This window comes from Rutilus rutilus (assembly GCF_951802725.1).
Source record: "Rutilus rutilus genome assembly, chromosome: 19".
Taxonomy (NCBI): Eukaryota; Metazoa; Chordata; class Actinopteri; order Cypriniformes; family Leuciscidae; genus Rutilus; species Rutilus rutilus.
The window spans coordinates 6756273-6776747 of record NC_140232.1 but is presented as its reverse complement, the minus strand read 5'-3'; the positions used below and the strand labels follow the sequence as shown (position 1 = coordinate 6776747).

Genomic DNA, 20475 nt, shown 5'->3' with positions numbered 1-20475 from the left:
ACAGACATATTCTGCCTCGACGGCCCGCTGCTGCCTCCACCCAGCCGTCGGCACAGAACCCTCAGCCTGCTCGCCGCCGAGGGCGCCCTCCCACGGCTCCCGCCCCTCCCGCACGGCCCCAGCAGCAGCCTTCACCCAGGCCGTGTTGTGGAGGAAGCCACAGGAAGGCGCCCCAGCCCTCTCCAGCCCCGTGCCCCGCTAAACGCCAGGCTAAGCGGTGCTCCTGAGATGGGCTGCTCAGAGATGGCAGTCAATTCTTTCAAGGAGATGGTAGCAGGGCCGCTCCTTCCCCCGGTGGAGGGCCGGGGTAGAATCTTTTGTTCTCCACTCCCTGCTGCTCGCCCGCCTTAATGTGGTTAAAGAAAGAATTGACATACCCATCTCTGAGCCCCCAGAGGTCCCGGATGACAGTGCGTGCCGCTCACGAGCCTCGCCACTCTCGTCCCCCTCTGTCGCCAGACCCCTGCCAGAGCACGCCCCCGTGGAACGCTGGTCCTTCCCTGGCCTCCTCTGGCAGGACACGACTAATGACCGTGCCCCCACACCAGGACGCTATGCCTCCCCCGTCCGGGCCGGTCATTCCGCCTCGCTGCACCACCGAGGGTACGTCTGTGGTTCGCATGACCCCGCTGGCACAGTTCTTGGGAGCCTGGCTAGAGCTTCCCAACCTGTCCCGCTGGGTCGCCCGAACCATCAGGCTCGGCTATGCGATTCAGTTCACACGGTCTCCTCCCCGCTTCAGGGGAGTCCGCTTCACTATGGCAATGCCCCTGTCATGAGAGCGGAGGTCGCCACCCTACTGGCGAAGGGTGTGATCGAGACTGTCCCTCCAGCCAAAATGAGGTCCGGGTTCTACAGCCCCTACTTCATTGCACCCAAGAAAACCGGTGGGTTATGACCAATCCTGGACCTGCGCGTCTTGAACCGGTCCCTTCACAGGCTCCCGTTCAAGATGCTCACGGCCAAACGCATTTTCGAATGTGTGCGGCCACAGGATTGGTTTGCAGCGATCGACCTGAAGGACGCCTACTTCAATGTCTCCATTCTTCCTCGACACAGACCGTTCCTATGATTTGCTTTCGAGGGGCGGGCAAACCAGTACGCAGTCCTCACATTCGGGCTAGACCTTTCTCCTCGCGTCTTCACGAAAGTCGTCGAGGCAGCCCTTGTTTCCCTACAGCAACACGGGGTTCGCATCCTGTACCATCTCGACGACTCAGCTGATCCTAGCTCACTCTTGAGATCAGGTTTGCGAACACAGGGACCTAGTGCTCCGGCACCTAGCGCGTTTGGGCCTTCGGGTCAGTTGGGAGAAGAGCAAACTTTGCCCCGTGCAGAGGATCTCTTTTCTCGGCATGGATATCGACTCGGTCGCCATGTGTGCGCAGCTTACGAGCGAGCACGCGCAGTCACTGCTGACTTGCCTGAGACAGTTCGAGGGCAAGAGTGCGGTTCCACTAAAACTATTTCAGAGGCTCCTGGGGCATTTGGCATCTGCAGTCGCAGCAACGTCGCTCGGATGAGACCGCTTTAGCTCTGGCTTTGCGATCGAGTCCCGAGGTGGGCATGGCAACACGGCACGCTCCGAGTACCAGTGATTCCGACTTGCCGTCAGACCTTCACCCCGTGGACGAACCTCAGCTTTCTACGGGCCGGAGTGCCCTTAGAACGAGTTTCAAGGCATGTTGTTGTCTCAACAGATGCCTCCACAGTCTGGCTCTGCACCGCTTCCGTGCATTGCTCAAGAACCAGCACGTACTAGTCCGCGCCATCTAATACCGCAACAGTAGCGTACATCAACCGACAAGGTGGTCTACGCTCCTGCCGTATGTAGGAAGACTCCAGAAAATGCCCGATCAGTGTCGTGCTTTCCTTCCTGCAAGAAGGGTTGGAGCGAAGGCTGTCTCCCTCCACCCTGAAAATGTATGTTACCGCTATCCTAAAATGTAGTCCTCCTCGCCCTCCTTTCGTACCCTCTTAGGACCTTTCTGTGGTTCTAACTGCCCTGCAGAGTGCTCCCTTCGAGCCTCTGCAATCAGTCGAGCTTAAGTTCCTGTCAATGAAGACAGCGCTTTTGGTTGCATTGGCCTCCGTCAAGAGGGTAGGATAACGTTTCCGTTCCCTACTCAGGGAACGAGGGTTACATAGGTAACCGAGACGTTCACAGAAGTTTATTAGCAGGTAGCAGACAGCAAGCAGGATAATTCGGCGAGTGTTCATAAAATAGATGAATAAGCAGACTTAGATTAAATGGTAATAGTCTCTGTCCTTTGCAGGTTCTGTGATGGTGACGGCGGTAGATAAACCGGTGGATCAGAAGACAAGAAGACGAAGGACGATGACGTCCAGGAATCTCAACAGGTGAGTAGTTCAGGTAAGGAGTCAGGTAAGCTGTACCGGTGGAGACAACACTGTCTTTCCATAAGGATTGACGAGACCAGACACCGGTACTGTGATGAGTGCAGGCTTTTGTAGAAAGGTGCTAATGAGAGTAATAGATGGCAGGTGCAGGTGATTGTGGAGTGTGTGCAGTTGGTGAGAAGGAAGGATTCTGGGAAGTGTAGTGCTGAGAGTAACTGAGCTGGTGACTGTGACAGTACATTCCCCTTCTGGAAAACACGACCATCCAAAATGGATTCCACCAGGGGTGGGAGGGTGGGCGTCCTGGAGCTGTGTCAGGTGACAGGCAGGTAACTATGGATATCTCCAGGATGGCACTGGCAACCCAGGGAGGAGCTGGCAGCTCAGGAAGGCATGGCGGTGGTGATACTGTAGCTCAGGCGCCCATGGCGGTGCAGGAAGTTTAGGAAGCCATGGCGGTGCAGATAGCTCAGGGGCCCATGAGTCTAAAACAGGTGTCAAATAAATCAACTAAAGGTGATTCCATCGGCCGTCGTGGCCATAACGAGGAGACTGGTGAAGGTCACCGTGACGAAGGAGCAGGGAGAACAGAGGGTCAGATAATTTGTCTTATCAGTGCTCTACGGGCTGAGTTCTGGTGCGTGAGCGGGCTCCTAGGTGTGCTCTGGGAGGAGTGCGAGCTCAGGGCTGAACTCTTGGACTGGCACGAGCACTGGGGCTGAACTTTGGTGCTGGAGCGAGCACTGCGCTGAGCTCTGGGACTGAGACAAACACTGGGCTGAGCTCTGAGGAAGGTGCGGGCTCTGAGGCGGAAGCAGGGATAGCGCTGAGTTCAGGGACTGGGCCGGACTCAGGGACTGGAGCCATCACTGGACGACAGTCAAGGGCTGGAGCCATCACTGGACAACAGTCAGAGGCTGGACCCTTTCACTGGACGACAGTCAGGGACTGGAGCCTTCACTGGACGACAGTCAGGGACTGGAGCCTTTACTGAACGACAGTCAGGGACTGGAGCCATCCCTGGACTCTGGGCAGGGACTGGAGCCATCCTCGGACTCTGGACAGCGACTGGAGCCATCACCGGACTCTGGACAGGGACTGGAGCCATCACCGGACTCTGGACAGCGACTGGAGCCACCACTGGACTCTGGACAGGGACTGCTTGCATGACAGGTATGAGGATTGGTCCAGGATAGGTCTCCTCGCGGCATCACAAAGCTTTGTCCAGCCCACACCAAAATCCTCCATCAGGGTGAGGTCACTGCAGGTGGCTCAGTGGCTGATGTCAACAAACTCCTTTACATATTCCTCCAGGCATCTGCCACCGGTGGATCAGAAGACAAGAAGACAAAGGACGATGATGGGCAGGAATCTCAACATGTGAGTAGTTCAGGTAATAGACAGGTGATTGTGGAGTGTATGCAGTTGGTGAGCAGGAAGGATTCTGGGAAGTGTAGTGCTGAGAGTAACTGAGTTGGTGTTTGTGACAGACTAGTCTCGCGTAGCCAGACCTTCAGACTGACGACAGAAGGTCTGGACTCTATCGTAGCTTTTCTTGGCCAAGGACCGACCCAAGTGTAACTCAACCAATCACAATTCGTTTTGTTCCACGTCATGTTTAGGGGCGTGCCAATATAATCTAGATGTCCCTACAATAACAGACCAGCGTGCATCTAATAAATGACTCAAATAGACTATAATTCATAATTCATGAACGTTGTACAAGTTTACTGCAACAATGGAGCCGCGAACTTCACATACTTTTGAAAATCCAGCGTTTAGTTGATCCTGGTAAGCCCTTATTGTCACAGTTGTAAACACAATGGCTTTCTTCTTCCACGAGGGGTTTTGGCATCATGGGATTTGTTTCCAGGTAGACCGATAAAGAACGCGACGCACGTCTCCCGGACATCCTGTAAAATTTAACCAATCAGATCGCGACTTCGAAACTCCTGAAGTGTTTTCAGAAAAGTGTGCCATATGCATCAGACGTTCACCCAACGGTTCGTGGGCGTGACGTCTGAAGCTGAGACTAGTGACAGACTGGCTGTTGTCATGTTTATTTTTTGGTGTGTGATAGGCTGTTAGATTAATCCATATCGAGAAAAAAATGTCCAGAGCTTATCATCGTTATCTACGTAAATTTTATCGAGAATTCAATATGATATTGTTTATCACCCAGCCCTATTCAGACAGTTTTATTTCACTCTCAAAATAATCAAAGATTCCCATAAATTTCAAACTGCAGAACACGCAACAAAACAAACATATATTATACATGGTTTTGTAAGCTCACCGTAAATTACACAAGTACTGTAGCCTACATTTCCTGTGACAGCTATAATTTAATGCACAGATAAATGCACAGCTGTTCACATTTGTACTCAACAAAACAATGTTGATGATTCTCGTTTGTGTCAAATAATCTATTTATGAGAGCTTACTGTATGTGACGCAGAAACTCTTTTAAAGCAAAAACAAACACTCATTTCTGATCCATAAATGCATTTCTCACTTAATTTATGCGATCTTACAGTTTGAAGGACGTCATAGGAAATCATGCTGTCGTGAATAATTAAGCGAAGCATCTTCTCATAGGATAAGGACACACAGTCTCATGAATAATTATGAGTCATCAATGTACTATGGTACAAGAAAACCTATGTAGACATGAAGACGAATTAAACTCGGACGATAAAAATAGTGGCAAAAAAAAAAAGAAGCTTAAAATAGACTAGTTTTCTCCTCCAATTAAAATTAATGGATGGTAACATTGTCTTCTATGATGCTCAACACGCACACAACTCTGTTAAAATCAGAGAAATTTTGTTTAGGGTTTCATGACCCTTTGATATTTCATGAACAGATATTAAAGGAATAAAACATTTAGGTTAAGTAAGATAAGATCAATTGTAAGATACGATCAATTGGCATTATGTTTTTATTACCACAAAAACATTTTTAATCATCCTTCCTTTTCTACAAAAATAAATAAATAAAAAATGTCATTGAAATATGGTTATAGTGTATTTTTAATTGTATGTTATGTATATCATATTTGTAATTAAGTTGTAATTAAGTTGCAATTTTGTACATTTAAAATGTAAAGTAAAACTTTTAATTTAACATTATTAAAAAGTGCACTGAAGTGCATTCATGTCATGAAAGTGGACTCTAAGTACATTTTTGGGTCAGATATTCCTTTAAGGCTTCTAGCAGTACAGTTGTGTGCAAAGCAACAAAACACAAAAGTGTGTAAGACTCAAAGACGATTTAAATATTTCTCACCCAAAGCAGTTAACACTGTCTAATCTAACAAATCAACTCCTTGCAGTAATCACAGCATTCCTTGATTGCTGCATAATTAAAGATTAAAAAGCCTTTGAACGGAATGAAGCTGCAATATCTAATAGACAGTGGAATTTGGAAACCCACTGTAATATCTAAGGTCAACAAATGGTCTACTTTAATCAAAAGCTATGTTGTTGTCTTGATTGAGTTGTAAATTTCCCCCTTAAATAGCTAAAAGCTACTTCAGCATTATGCTGACAGATTCATTGTACCAAAGAGAAGCCAGATTTTCATGTATGGGTCACTGTTCTCTAAGGTGGAAAACTGAAACAGTTTGACATTAGAACACAATCCCCAATGATACTGCACAAAAACCGAAGTGTAATGTTGTTATTCTCTATATCAGTGCGCACCGTTTCTGAACTCCCTGAAATGCCTCCATTGTAGTCTTGATTTTTCTTTTGGGAATGAACACGTCGTCATATTCCTCATTTAAATAATTTCCACCCAAGGCAAACGCAAAAAAGCGGCAAGGCCGCTTTATTTAAGTTAGTAGTGTGTTGAAACTCGCGTTTGTAAGTGGTGTGACATTTCCCAAACACGCTCAAAGCAGATGACCAATCACAACACACTGGTCCAGCCGACCAATCAGAGCACATTGCGCTTTTCGGAAGGAGGGGCTTCATAGAGACAGGAACTAAACAGAACGTTTCTGACAGACTGGGAAGAGAGCAGCTGTAACAATATCAAATACGTGAAAAATAAGGTTTTTTTTTTTTTCATTCAAGCATGAAAACCTGTTCTAGAAGAGCCCAAAAAGAAAATCAGTAAAAAAATAAAAGTAGGTAAATAGGTTTATAATGCATTTCGTTTTAGCATGTTAAAGTTTAGTAAAATAAACTAGTTTGTTCAAATCTCTATATCTGTCTTAGCAAGCACATTATTTTAATACAGGATGTACAGGGAACTGCTGAGAAGGGCCAGTGTGACATTCATTTGTTAAAACCTTGTCCTCTCCTCCGGTAACTTGATCTTTAAGGGGCTTTGTATTGAATTAACCAGCTTCAGGACTCCTCACATGGCTTTATCTCCCCAGACTCACGTGACTGAACCCTTACATGATGAAACACTCTGATCATGCTCCTCCTTCACTCTGTTCCGAATGATCTGAGTTTAAACAGCTAAGTGATTCAATTCAAGGACATCATTAAACCAGCAGCTTCTAACTCCGTAAGCATGTGCGCTTGAGTGTCATTGCTTTAATGCACACCTCTAACAGCACAAGCCCGAGCAGGCCTCTCATCTAATCACTGCTAACATGCTGTCTGGTGGGATATTCACAAGTATTTTTAAAGCTCTGATTGGAGTCTCCACAGATACCAGCACCTCATCGGCTCACTTTAAACATTTCCCTTGAGAATGGGGGGTGTTATACCTGGCAACAACGTCTATTATAAAGTTGCACTAGGTCAGTTTTTCATTCAAAATATACAATGGGCGATACAAAAGTGGTCTTGGACTTTATAATAATACTCATTGGCGTGAAAAAAGCATCACGTGAGATTACACGTATTTATTTAGGCCGTGAGTCTACCAAAGCATTTTTTCTTAAGGCCAGCATATTTTTTTCCCAATTGTTTTCAATGTGAGTGCTGCGTATTTAAAAACACCAGTAGCGTGACAAGGCGCTGAAAGTCTATTTCACGCTGTGCGCTGCACGTTTGGTGTTTTTTTTCTGGTCGCCGAGAGTTAAACAATGTTCAATTTTGGGTTAAACGCAGCGCTCATCACTGTAACCTTTTACCCAGTCGTCTAATCACAGTGCTGGAGGGCTTGGATAAATACACATACTGCTTGTACAACAACAACAGACGGCAAAAAGACAGAACAAAATCATTTAAAACAGAGGCCAGAGCAAATACTTTACATTGTGTCCACATTTTTATATTCAGAAACAAACTATGAAATCAAATACTACAAACACTTGCATGAATATTTCATATCATAGCAACCAAATGCTATGAAATGGAATACTATACTAGTCATGTTAACTGCAGAAAAAAAAAAAAAAACCTGCTTGGCTGCCTGGCATTTTCAGCTGAAAAAAAAAAATGCTTTGGTGGACAGACACAGCATTTCTAAAATAAGACTAAATTAAGTCATTCTTTTTCAAAGGTCAGTGAAAAGCAGTGCTTAAACCTTCAGATGTTGTTCATCCACACCTGATTCAGCTATTTCTCGCAAAAGTGATGATCTATCCATTCAGTCGTATCTGACTCTCAGGGACCTTATGGACAAGCATTCTCCATGCTGTTTTGATGGTTTAATTTCCATCTGATTTGATGGTGTCGAGCCAGCGTGTTTGTTGCAGTTCTGATACTACTGACCATTCCCAACATTACTGGCTTTTCTAGCGAGTTTGCTCACATAATGTGGCCAAAGTCAATCAGTTGCAGTGATTTCAGCTTCTAGTGACGTCCTTGGTTTTATTTGATCCAATACTTCTATATTTGTTTTCCTGGCTATCCATGGTATTCGTAACAATTTCCACCAGCTCCACATTTCGAATGCATCGATTTTCCTTCTATCTGCCTTTCTTAATGTCCAACTCTCGCACCCAAAGACGAAGATTCTGACTGATCTGCTTTTGGTACGGCATATCTTTGCTCTTCGCAATACCAGATAAATCAATCACCCTCTTGTAGAATATTTATGTAGAACATATTTTTCTAGTATATTAATATGACCAGCTCATGTGAATGAACAACATTTTAATCATAAATCATAATCATAAATGATCATAATCATTTGTTAGGTTTTTTTAAGTCATTTTCATTTCAGGGGTCAACGTTTTTTACAGTTGGAAAAAGGTTCACCTTTAAGGTGTGTATGCATGCAGGTGTGTTTGTGTGTGTTACCAATGTCTGCTGAGGAGTCTCTGTTTTCCCTGCTGGAGCTCAGTGCTGGTAGGAGGGGCTCCATGTTCATTATGAGCTGTTTATGACTGAGTGAAGTAAAGCTTCTGCTTTGCCCAAACTGAGATCTGAAACACCCACAGAAGCAGACACAGAAAGACAACATTTCATAAAACATAGTTTTTTAAATAAGAGAGTTTGATACTATACATGTCATGGTCACAATACAAGGCATCATAACCAGACCAGGACTGCGTTTCCCAAAAGCATTGTAAGCCTAAGTAGATTGTTGAACCAGGTGCCACCAATAGTCTCCACGATCAACTTAGCTCACGATGCTTTTGAGAAATGCAGGCCAGATCGATCAGAAATCAACATAGCCAACTAACAGATACAAATATTTTTTTATTGCTTTTTTGCCATCACTTATTTCAAATATAACACTTTTGTGAGAAGTGTACTTAATTGTATAAAAATTTACACTTGTATGTATTTAAAATCTTAAAGGTATATTTTTAAAACTGTACTTGCAGATAGTATAATAGTATAATACTACTGAAATAAAATACTACTTAAGTGTACTTAAAGAGAGAGTTCACTCTCACAACTGTTTTTAACACACTTGAGTACACTTTTAAAAGGTGCACTTTGTAATAATGTCAATTTCACAGTTTTAGTTTCAAATCATAAACATTTTTTACATTTTAATTTACAATTAAAGTTAATATTTTAAATATACTAAATTGCAAGTTTATCATTACAAATGTATAATTACAAGTTTATTTTAAATTACTTATTAATTATTAAATACGTTAATACATTTTCATTTAATTGCAAATAACATGCAATTGAATGTCCAAAAACATAACATTTAGTTCGAACACAAGTAATATTATTTCCATATTAAGTGCTAAATGTAAAAATAAGGGATAAGAGGTCATTACATACACAAGTCTCAAAAACACAGTATCCAAAATATAATTTGTTTAATTGTGAGGGTCAGCGTGAGGATGGAAAATGGTCAAAGAATGCTTAAATGGATTATACAGTAAGTGAAAAAAAAAAAAAAAGCTAAGTGTATATTACGACCCTTTAAAACCATATAAAGAGCCTGATGCCCACAACCTTCTAACCCACAAACAGTATGTCTGAGTGAAGTGTCATCTAAATACAGTAAGAAAAGTGGTGGTAAGATATACCGTATTGAAAATTGATGCTGACCTGTGTACAACAGGAGGTTCTCTCTGAATCTTCGAACTGGCTTCAATCACTTCTTTAGCCACCCGACCACTGGAATCAAACCAGAAACAATCATTTGATCCACTTAAATAATGTGAAATAAAATGACACACAAGTCAAATGAAAATAGTCATATTAGCATGCCTGACATATGATTTACTCTTATCAGGTAAGAGGTTAATAGCGCATGCAGTCATCTCACCTGTAGCGAAATCGGCTTCCCTTGAAAAATATACTGCTGCTGGACACAGTCTTTATCTGACTTGACTTTGCACATCTAAATCACATAAATCAGAGAAATGCAATAACATTTAGTTATGACTTATATAAACTCGAAATTGTGAGAAAAAAAGTCTGAATTGTGAGATAAAAAGTCACAAAGTATGTGTTTATTTATTATCTTCCACTTCAAATCAGGTGTTCTCCTTAAGTTGAGACCTTTATACTGTCTTAAAACCTATTTTTGTAGTGTGGCCTTTGCGTTAGAGCAATGAAAACGGTGTTAATGCATCTTATTGAATGTATGAATGCAGTGTGAAAGTATGCATTATGTTTGGTAACACTTTATTTGATAGTCCACTTTAGACATTCTACTAGCTACATGCAACATGTCAACTAACTCTCATTAGAGTATTAGTAGACTAATTTCTGCTCACACTTTATTTTGATGCTCCTCAACTGACGTTCTACTGACTATAAGTAACATTGCAACTACATGTTAACATATTGTTCTAACCAAAACCTAACAGTCTACTAATACTCTAATGAAAGTTAGTTGAAATGTAGTTGCAAATTAATGAGAGTTAGCGGGCATGTTGTTTCAAAGTTACTTATAGTTAGCAGAATGTCTAAAGTGGACTATTGATATAAAATGTAACCTTATTTTTAAATTGTAAAGCGCTTTAGACTTTCTGTTTTGAAATGTACTTTAGAAATAAATGTGTATTGCATTTTATTGTAATGTGTGTATCTTTGTTACCAGCTTATCTTACATTGCATGTCCTGTAAGCAGGACCATATGGAGTCTGTGCCTGCAGTTTCTTCCAGCTAACAGACTGCAGTATTCTCATTTCCATTTAACAGGTTTTGCTATATATAAATCCATTCAGCATAATTCAGCAGATTTTCTAGCAGATAATCAGTGTAAAAAGTGTACTGATACTGTGTGGCCTGCTCAGGAGAGCAGTTTGTCATTGATTGACTGATGTGTGTGTTGTTAATATGAAGACAGGGATAACTGCCAGTGTCCTGGTTTGATATGTGCAGACCTGCTGTCATTAAAGCTCTTAATTAAAGGGCTTTCTACAGTAATGTGACACCACTCACACATAGTAACCAGAGACAGAGAAAGAGACAGAGGCACTTATATCAGGGTCATTCTCAGGAAGCGGCGCCATTCGTGTGCTGTGTTTGTCCTCATGACCTCATACTGATATAATCACCAGGATCTAGAACTTAGTCACATTATATGCAAAATCTATTTTCAAAAATGTATATGTATAGGTTTCATTGAATTTTAACTCATGATTTCACAATGTATTTTTTTTTTCTAAAATGCTTTATGCACTTTCTGTTCAACTCTGTTATGTTGTGACATTCTTTAAAAAAAAAAAAGATTTGAGGAGTGAAATCATGAAAAACAAACCACGGTAAGTTTAAATTACAATCCACATTTCATCAAGTAACTTACATTGTCACAGTAGACCATCAAAGTGAAATATTTTTTTCTAAAAATATCACTAAAATAATAACTGTACAAATTATGAGGTGTACTATATCAGACATTTCTTTCACTGATCCAAAAACTCCCAAAGATTTTGTATTTTAACAGGGTTTTAAGTCATGGGTTAATACACATACATACATTTAATTATTTTAGCATTACATTAGTACTATTTTCTGAAATTGACCCATACACCACTGTTCCAAAGTTTGTAAGATTTTTAAATGTTTTAAAAAGTCTCTTATGCTACAGTAAAACCAGTAATATTATTTAAAAAAAAAAAAAAAAAAATTGCTATTTAAAATAACTGTTTTAAATTGGAATATATTTAAAGCTGAATTTTCAGCATCATCATTACTCCAGTCTTCAGTGTCACATGATCCTTCAGAAATCATTCTAATATGATTTACTGCTCAAGATTTTTTTTTTATATATATTATCAATTTTGAAATTTAAAGTTATGCTGCTTAATATTTTAATGGAAACCATTTTTTCCAGGATTGTTTATTGAACAGAAAGTAAAAAATAAAATAAAAAACCTTTGAATGGTGCTGTATAAAAACACCAAACCACAAGCAAATGCTAAAGAGATGAAGTGTGAAGAAGAGAGAGAGAGTGAGTAAGAGAGAGAGATAAAAGGACGGCTCTCACTTGTAAAATGCCTGATTTTCCACAGCACATTTCCACAGATGTTTACAGGCTGCTGGTGTGGAGGTGTGGAATGTCAGAACCAGTTTCTTCTGCAGAGAGATGAAAAGACAGAATGAATAACTGAAGCGTGGAATCTTAGCAAAGGTGACAACAATCAACTTAAGTGAACAGGGGTAAAAGGACATAAAAAGATCTATAAATTACAGGAGATGGAATCTGAGCACAATGTCATAAATAATGAGAGCTGAACAAAATGCTGACCCAAATCTGTGTGCATATTAGTGAGAGTGATGGCCGCTGAGTGCAGGACGGCTTTACCGGGAAGAGTGCAGGGAACATGAGAGTGTGGATCAATATAACACGTCATAACGGCACAGTCGGTTAACCGGTTAGCAGTACATTGACTGGAACGAACACAATGTACACTACAATTATTAACCTTAATTTACACTATAGATACTGCAATATGTTTTACAAGGACATATATTAGTGTAATAAAGGAGTAAATCACAAGGAGCTGTGCATCACCATGATTTTACAAAGATTGTGGGTTAGTCACAACAAATAAATGAAAGTCTCCAATGACCAATAAATAATTATATTTATTATGATTAATAATCACAATAAACAATTCTCATAAGTAATATAGCTGCGAACAGCAATTATCTGGGTTCAAGCGCTTTAAGGCCTTTAATCACATTTGTGAAAAGGTATTATGTTTTATTTAGCAAACATGTAACCACTTAGATCATGCATGGAAAAGACCATTTACAGCCAATACAGGCAATTTACGGAAATAGGAAATATAGTAGTTTTAAAGCTTTTAAACAGTTATCGAGGTTGAGCCAAAAACCACTAGTTAACGAACAGGGGTTTCGCGTTTCCCAAAAGCATCGTTAGCCAACTATGTTCGCAAGTTCCGTCATTATCAGCATAGTTCAACGAGTCAGTGTTTCCTGAAACCAACGAACGGACTAGCGGGCTAGCAAGTTGATTTCTTCAACGATGCATCATACTATGGTTGTTAAGCAGCGTGTTACGTCGTTGTTCGGGAAACGCACCCCAGTTCCATTGACAGCGGTGGTCCTAGAGTCAAAGTTGCTCTGAATGAGTTCTACCATATGGTATGAATGTCACGGGTATGTGTGAAAAAACGTGTGATACATAATCCTTTACGCATGTCAAAAAAGCGAAGGCGCCCCCCGGAAGGCCGATTTCTTTTGGATTCCTCACCAAGGCCAAGGCTACTTCAAAATTTTGGCATCCCATCGCTGACGTCAAACCAATTTTTTCATAATTATTGACAATCAGACTCCAGATAATATTTCTGCACTGGTTTGGTTCTGATCTGGGGAAAAACCTATGACTAGTTCGCAAAAATAGTTTTTTCTATAAAATCCAAAATAGCCAAACATTTCGCCAAGGTGACAATCGAATCAGAGACCTTGTTTGTTAAGGATTCCAACGATACAAGACACTTGAGTTTGCGACAAATGGTGTAGGAGTTATGAGCCATTACATACTTTTGATTGTACGTATTCGTTCCTTGAGGGTTTCCATTCGTAACCGAGACGTTCCCCTTTGTCAGTTCACTATGACATACGTCATAACTGATGGATATCAACCAACACGCCACTGCTGCTGGCCCTTCCAGTGCTCCGCTTGAGACTCCTGGCCTGACCGCAGTGTTGGGCAGAAAGTAGGAGCTCTAAGCAGAGAAGTTCAGTCACTGCTGTTCCGCAAGACCCACTCAGTGTGACTTATTGGATAACGCTGGGAAAGCGTGCCCTTGGGGAAGGGGACAATGCGGACACCACATCCTACCCCGGAGGGAGGCAAGCAAAATGGACTAGTCAAGCAAGGTCTTACAACATATGGCAGTCTCTGGGGTGGTTCCAGCCTAGTTCTAGGGGGGAAAGAACACCAGCAGAGATGACAGAGCGGACTCTGTCGAGGGAAAGACACAGGCTCGTCCGCCGAGGAGCTGATTGTGGAGAAATATACATATGGGGTTGTCGCAGGGACCGCTACATATGGACACCGAGCCTAGCACAGGTTCCACAATGCACACGCTCCACAACGTCAGACTGCCGCAGGGGTGACGAAAGAACTCAACAGGGTAAGCCATTTCTGGGGAACACTACTGGGGCGGGAGTGGCATTGCAAGCCGACACTAAGAACGGGTCCTTCGTGCTACTGGCCACTGGGGCAAGACAATAGCATCCGTTATCCAGTGGGCTAACCTCTGGTTGCCTTTCCCTTCTGCTGGCCTCCGTAACAGACAAGAGCTGGTCTGAGGTCCTGAAGCTTTGCGTTCTGTCCACGTATAACCGCAAGGAGCGGACAGGTCAGAGAAAAGCCAGGGCTGGGTCTGCCTGGCGCTTGCAGGTTCACTACCTGGTCCCTGAAGGGCCGGGGTCTCAGGACAATGTGAGAGTTGGCGAAATGACCGAAAATGTTTGCAGGTCCTCTACCCTCTTGATGGAAGCCAGAGCAGTCAGGAGCACTGTCTTCAGTGACAGGATCTTTAACTGAGCTGACTGCAGTGGTTCAATGGGAGGTCTCTGCAGTGCGCTGAGCACCAGAGACAGGTCCTAAGTAGGTATAGAGGGGGGGCGAGGCGGATTCAGTCTCCTCGCTCTCCTCAGGAACCTGACGATCAGGTCATGCTTTCCCCAATGACTTACCTTCAACTGCATCATGATGTGCGATGATAGCGGGAACATACACTTTGAGGGTGGAGGGAGACAGCCTTCACTCCAACCCATCTTGAGGTAATATAATAGAGGCGCCTCAATGAGGGGCTCTAGTGGAAGTGATGGTGTCTACCACCGCCTGAGGTAGGTCACCTAGAAGCGTCCCATCAAGGGACCAGACATGGAGTTTCCAGAGGTCTGGACACGGGTGCCATAGAGTGCCCCGTCTCTGAGAAAGCAGGTCCTTCCTCAGAGGAATGGGCCAAGGAGGGGCTGTCGCAAGGAGCATGAGTTCTGGGAACCAGGTCCGGTTGGGCCAATACGCCGCAACTAACAAGACCTGCTCCTCGTCCTCCCTGACTTTGCACAGTGTCTGTGCGAGAAGGCTCACTAGGGGAAATGCATACTTGCGTAGGCCAGCTGTGAGCCAGTGCCAAGGGTCCCCTCGGACAGGGAGTAAAACAACTGGCAATGGGTCGAGTCCGGAGAAGCAACAGATCTTTCTGTGCGGCTCCGAAGAAGTCCCATATAGTCCCTTGTCGGCTGCACGATTGAGCACGCCAGGGATGTGAATGGCACAAAGCAACCTCAGATGGCGGGTGAGTTGTGACATGCGGTGGGAGCGTAGACCACCTTGACGGTTGATGTACGCAATGGTCGCAGTGCTGCCCGTATGGACCAGTACGTGCTTGCCATGTAGCGGCCCCTTGAGGCGGCCCAGCACAAGGCGTACTGTGAGCAACTCGAAAGCAACTGATGTTCCAATGCAGTTAAGGCCCCTTCCACAGAACTGATATGCATGCCCGTTGTACGTGGCCCCCAGCCGGTGGCAGAGGCATCTGTGAAGACCACAGCATGCCTGGACACTTGTTCTATGGGAACACCTGCCCATAGAAACGAAGGGTCCGACCACGGGCTGAAGGTTTGGCGGCAGTGCGGGGTGACGGGCACCCGGTAGAGGTCTGCAAGCCCATCGGGACCCGATGGGGCCCGACACGCTAAGCCCATTCGGGCCATTTTTTTTCTTTACTGATCGGGCTCGGGTCGGACTTGGGCTTATTTAGCTTCTCTCCTTTCATTGTGCCCATAATATACGTGCAGAGCACACGTCAAATAGTGTGTATGAAATATTGTTATATTTATTATATTATAAATATTATACATCGCCTAAGCAACACAAACGCAATACGCATGCGCACACGTCACTCACGTGCATTAACAGGTGACAGTTGACCATGCAGAGGATCAGGGAAAAGTTTATTTTATTTTATTCATATTATTTAACATTCTTCATTTTTGAACATTGTTTTGAACATTGTTCTTCAGTTACTTAAAAGTAAAGAAAGGTAGGCCGTTTATTTACTTATTTCTGTGGTTGGATCCCGTAGCGCTATATTCTCTACTGCATGCTTATGCTTTTCTCTAATGGACAGTCTGTTCAATATTTGTGGGAATGATTGGGCATGATGTTTCAAGCCTATAATAAAAGTTTACCTTTTAGTAGCGTGTGACGTGCGTGTGTTTGTGTGTAGCAGAGACAGCGCGCATCAGAGAGCGCGCATCAAAGAGCGTGCGTCAGAGAGAGCTTTAAGTGATATTGATGTTGGTCTCGGGTCGGGACGGGTTCGGGCTGAAAAATTGCAGCCGTTGTCGGGCTGGGGCTGGGTAGGGCTTGAACACCACGGGTCAGGGCCGGGTTAGGGCTGGAGTTTTTGGCCCGTGCAGGGCTCTAGCACCCGGTACGTGCCACTCTGCCACGCCCTGAGCGTCTGAGCGGCTGGACGCACTCCTCTGTGAGTCACGCTGTCTGGTTGACCGAGTCCAACTTCATTCTGAGAAAATAGATCCTCTGCATGGTGGGAGAGTTTGCTCTTTTCCCAGTTGACCCAAGTCCCAACAGGCTGGGCAACAGGCTGAGCACCATGTCCCTGTGTTCGCACAACTGATCTCGAGACTGAGCCAGGATCAGCCAATCGTTGAGATAGTTGAGAATACGAATGGCGCGTTCTCTGAGTGGAACAATGGCTGCCTCCACGACCTTCATAAAGACGCAGGACGACAGGGACAGCCTGAAGGGTAGGACTTTGTACTGATATGCCCATCCCTCGAACGCAAAGCATAGGAACGGTCTGTGTCGATCGCTGCAAACCAATCTTGCGGACGGATGCATTCGAAAATGCGTTTCTGCATTAGCATCTTGAACGGGAGCTTGTGCAGGGCCCGATTCAAGGTTCGCAGGTCCAAGATTGGCCGTAACCCACCGCCTTTCTTGGGTACAATGAAGTAGGGGCTGTAGAACCCTGTCTTCATATCGTCTGGAGCGACCGGCTTGATCGCATCCTTCGCCAGTAGAACATCGATCTTTGCCCGCAAGACAAGGGCATTGCAACTCCCCACAGAGGTGAAGTGGATGCCCCTGAACTTGGGTGGGTGCCGGGTGAACTGAATCGCATAGCCGAGTCTGATGGTACGGACGAGCCAGTGAGACGGGCTGGGAAGTGCTAGCCAGACTCCCAGACACCCTGCAAGTGGGACCAACGGGACTACAGATGTACCCGGGGTGGGGCAGCGAGGTGGAACACAGGGACTCGGCTCGGGAGGCACTGAGGTGGCCCGAAGCGGAGTCTGAGTGTGCCATGCAACACTTATCAGGTTCCAGAGTGGGGCAAAGGGTGCGTGGGAAGGCCGGGTGGCATCCCCGAACCGCACACTGCTGCCCGCTGGCGAAAGAGGGGGACGGGAGTGGCAAGGCATGGAAGCATCGCTCACTGCCATCCGCGCCCTCTTGAGACCCAGAGATAGAGAAGCTGCTCTTACTGAGAATTTGGGTACCGCTGACTGAGAACACGGGCAGGCACAAGGGTGGGGCAAGGCGATTACGCATCGAGAGTAGCCCGGGAAAGTGTGGCTGTCAAGTCAAGAATCTGATTCAGCATGGGCACACACACCATTATAGTGGGAAGCTTAGCATCATCTTCATTTCCAGAGAAATAATAATATAATATTGATATTGTTAAAAGCGCTACATAAATGAAGGTGACTTGACTTGACATGACTCATGAGAAGGACCAGTAATCCCATCCGAAAGCTGCCAGGCATGCGAGACAGTGAACAGTGAAGCTCTCATGAGAAAGGCAAGAAGAACAACGTGCCAACGTGGTCATGCTCTCTTTTGTAATACAGTTACTTAATAATAAACAATCAAGCATATAAATTTACATCAAAGGGTTTATTTTAGTTTTTAGGCAGTTTAATGTTCCAAGGCTGATTATTAAAACAAACTTTTTTTCTTTTTGTTATTTAAGGATTTCAGTAAAACTTAGTCTTGGAGTGAATCATGAGTCTTAAGAAATCATATTGATTTGCAGCCCAAGAAACATTTTCTATTATTATTAATATTGAAAACAGTTGCTGTTTAATATTTTTGTGAGAACCATGATAAATGTTTTCAGGATTCTTTGAATAGAAACTATGAATAGAAACTTCAAAAAGCAGCATTTATTTGAAAGAGAATAGAATGCAAAAGTCTCTTCTGTGACTTTTGATCAATTTAATGCATCCTTGTGGAATAAAAGTATTTTCTTTCAAAAGAAAATCTTATTGACCTCAAACATTTGAACGGAATGGTAACGGTATTTGAAATGTTTCTATATTGTGTTTTATCACCACTAGACTGCTGCATTAACTGCTCAGGAGGAAATGAACTGGTTCGTAATGATAATTCTATGTTAGATGAATCATCATGCATGAGAGGATGTAAGCTACATCAGTGCTGTAATGAAAATGTATAGCGGTATTGGTTTTCTTCTGGATCGATATGCATCAGATTCCCGGTTCTCTAGTTAACACGATGAGATTACAGTGAAGTGAATGTGCTAATCTGGCAACCGAACTATGTGACACCCTGAGCCCATCAAATATATGTGCTGGATTATACGACCAGGTCTGAAGTGGAGGTGAATATGTATGTGTTAGGCCAGTGTGACAGAGATATTTATGAGGTCTGAAAAAGTGCTGTGAAAAACAGAACTGTCAGGAGAATAAGTTCCATTAACCCTACGCGTGTGTAATCTGATCCGGGGATCAATAGATGGAGAACTAAGCAGAACAGTGAATCCAGGCAGAAATCAATACAAACCACTTCCAGGCCGTTTAGCATCAAACTGCCGCCCCCTGCAATTCACTGATGTATGCTCAGACTGAGCTTAGAGTCACGTCATAAAAACAAAACTAAATGTCAGAGCGCTCCCCCATCCTATGCTCAGAGAGATCTGAATTTGACAGTCAACTACTCATTTGAGCTTAGAGCGGGAATCCTGCAGTAAACTAACTGTGATTACAAATGGTGTTCTCAAACTGGGGTTCACAGAGTACCCTCGGGTGGTATAGCACAAACCTAAAATTAGCACTAAAATATTATAAAAATACAAAATAGATTTGATTTAAATGGTTATTTTTTCATGTTTATTTTCCAATGGCTGATTGATTTTAATACATCTTTATAGATATATAAGTGTTAGGGTTATGTTGATTTGTCATGGACTCTTAGTTTGCTTTTTCTTGTTTCCTGTGTTTTTGTTCCTGTTTCCTTTTTTTTCATGTTTCCCGCCACTCATTTGTTACAATGGTTATAACCGATTATATTCACCTCCCCCTCCTTGTTATTTCCTTTTATTTATTAAGTCATCAGTTTGATTCTAGTTTTGGTAACACTTTATTTTGATGGCTTCCATTTTAGACATTCTACTAACTATAAGTAACTTTATTTTCTGTTCTGTTCTGTTATTTTCTTCTAGAAACAAACTTTGTTGCATTATTTTCCTGTTATCTCTGTAAAGCTGCTTTGAAACAATCTGTATATATAAATAAATGTGACTTGACTTGACTTAATTTTGATGCTCCCCAAACAGACATTCTACTGACTATAAGTAACTTTGCAGCTACATATCAACTTATTCTACTAACCCTAACCTAACAGTCTATTAATACTCTAATGAGAGTTAGTTGGCATGTAGTTGCAAAGTTGAAATAAAGTGTAACTAAAGCGTAACCCAAGTTTTCGTCCAGTATTGTCTTTGCCACTGTTTGTAAAGCTGTTGTGTTTGTTCCTATTATCCTGGGTTATCGTCTTTGTTTTGGTTTTTGATCAATACATTTAATACAGCTGTGATTATATCCACCTCGCCTGCACGTAACAATAAGACATGTGGATAGCACACATGTTTACATTGCAATGAAAAACCTGTGAGAAGACACTGTAAAAATATATATATATATATATATATTTATTTTTACCGCAAAAAAAAAAAAATCTACAATTAGGAGAATAAAGAATGTATTTGAATGTAATATAAAGAATGTAATCATATAAAGAATGTAATAACTCTACCAAGTTGGTAGATTAGCACCTGTAGAATTTCCTTTTGTTGAAAGCCCAGATAAAAGTAAAAAGATACTATTTTGTTTAGATCCATGTCTGAGCCAGTTCAACTTCACGAGCGCATTTCTTTACACACACACACACAAAAGAATTCTACGGAAGACTGTATTCTCATAATTTTGACTTTATTCTCAAAATATTACGACTTTATTCTCGAAA

General features: G+C 43.0%; 1 protein-coding gene across 2 annotated transcripts in view; it reads right to left on the bottom strand.

Annotated features, from left to right (window-relative positions):
* frmd3 (FERM domain containing 3) overlaps positions 1-20475 on the bottom strand; it is a 68831-nt gene that overhangs the window by 8543 nt on the left and 39813 nt on the right. The window contains exons 10-13 of one of the 2 annotated variants that reach the window (XM_084389153.1): positions 12181-12266; positions 10009-10083; positions 9789-9857; positions 8571-8695 (exon numbers count right to left, since the gene is read on the bottom strand). In XM_084389153.1, coding sequence (XP_084245279.1) covers positions 8571-8695; positions 9789-9857; positions 10009-10083; positions 12181-12266 — 355 coding nt within the window. Of the gene's footprint in view, positions 1-8570; positions 8696-9788; positions 9858-10008; positions 10084-12180; positions 12270-20475 lie in introns of both variants that reach the window. The other variant, XM_084389152.1, reaches the window with a different exon arrangement.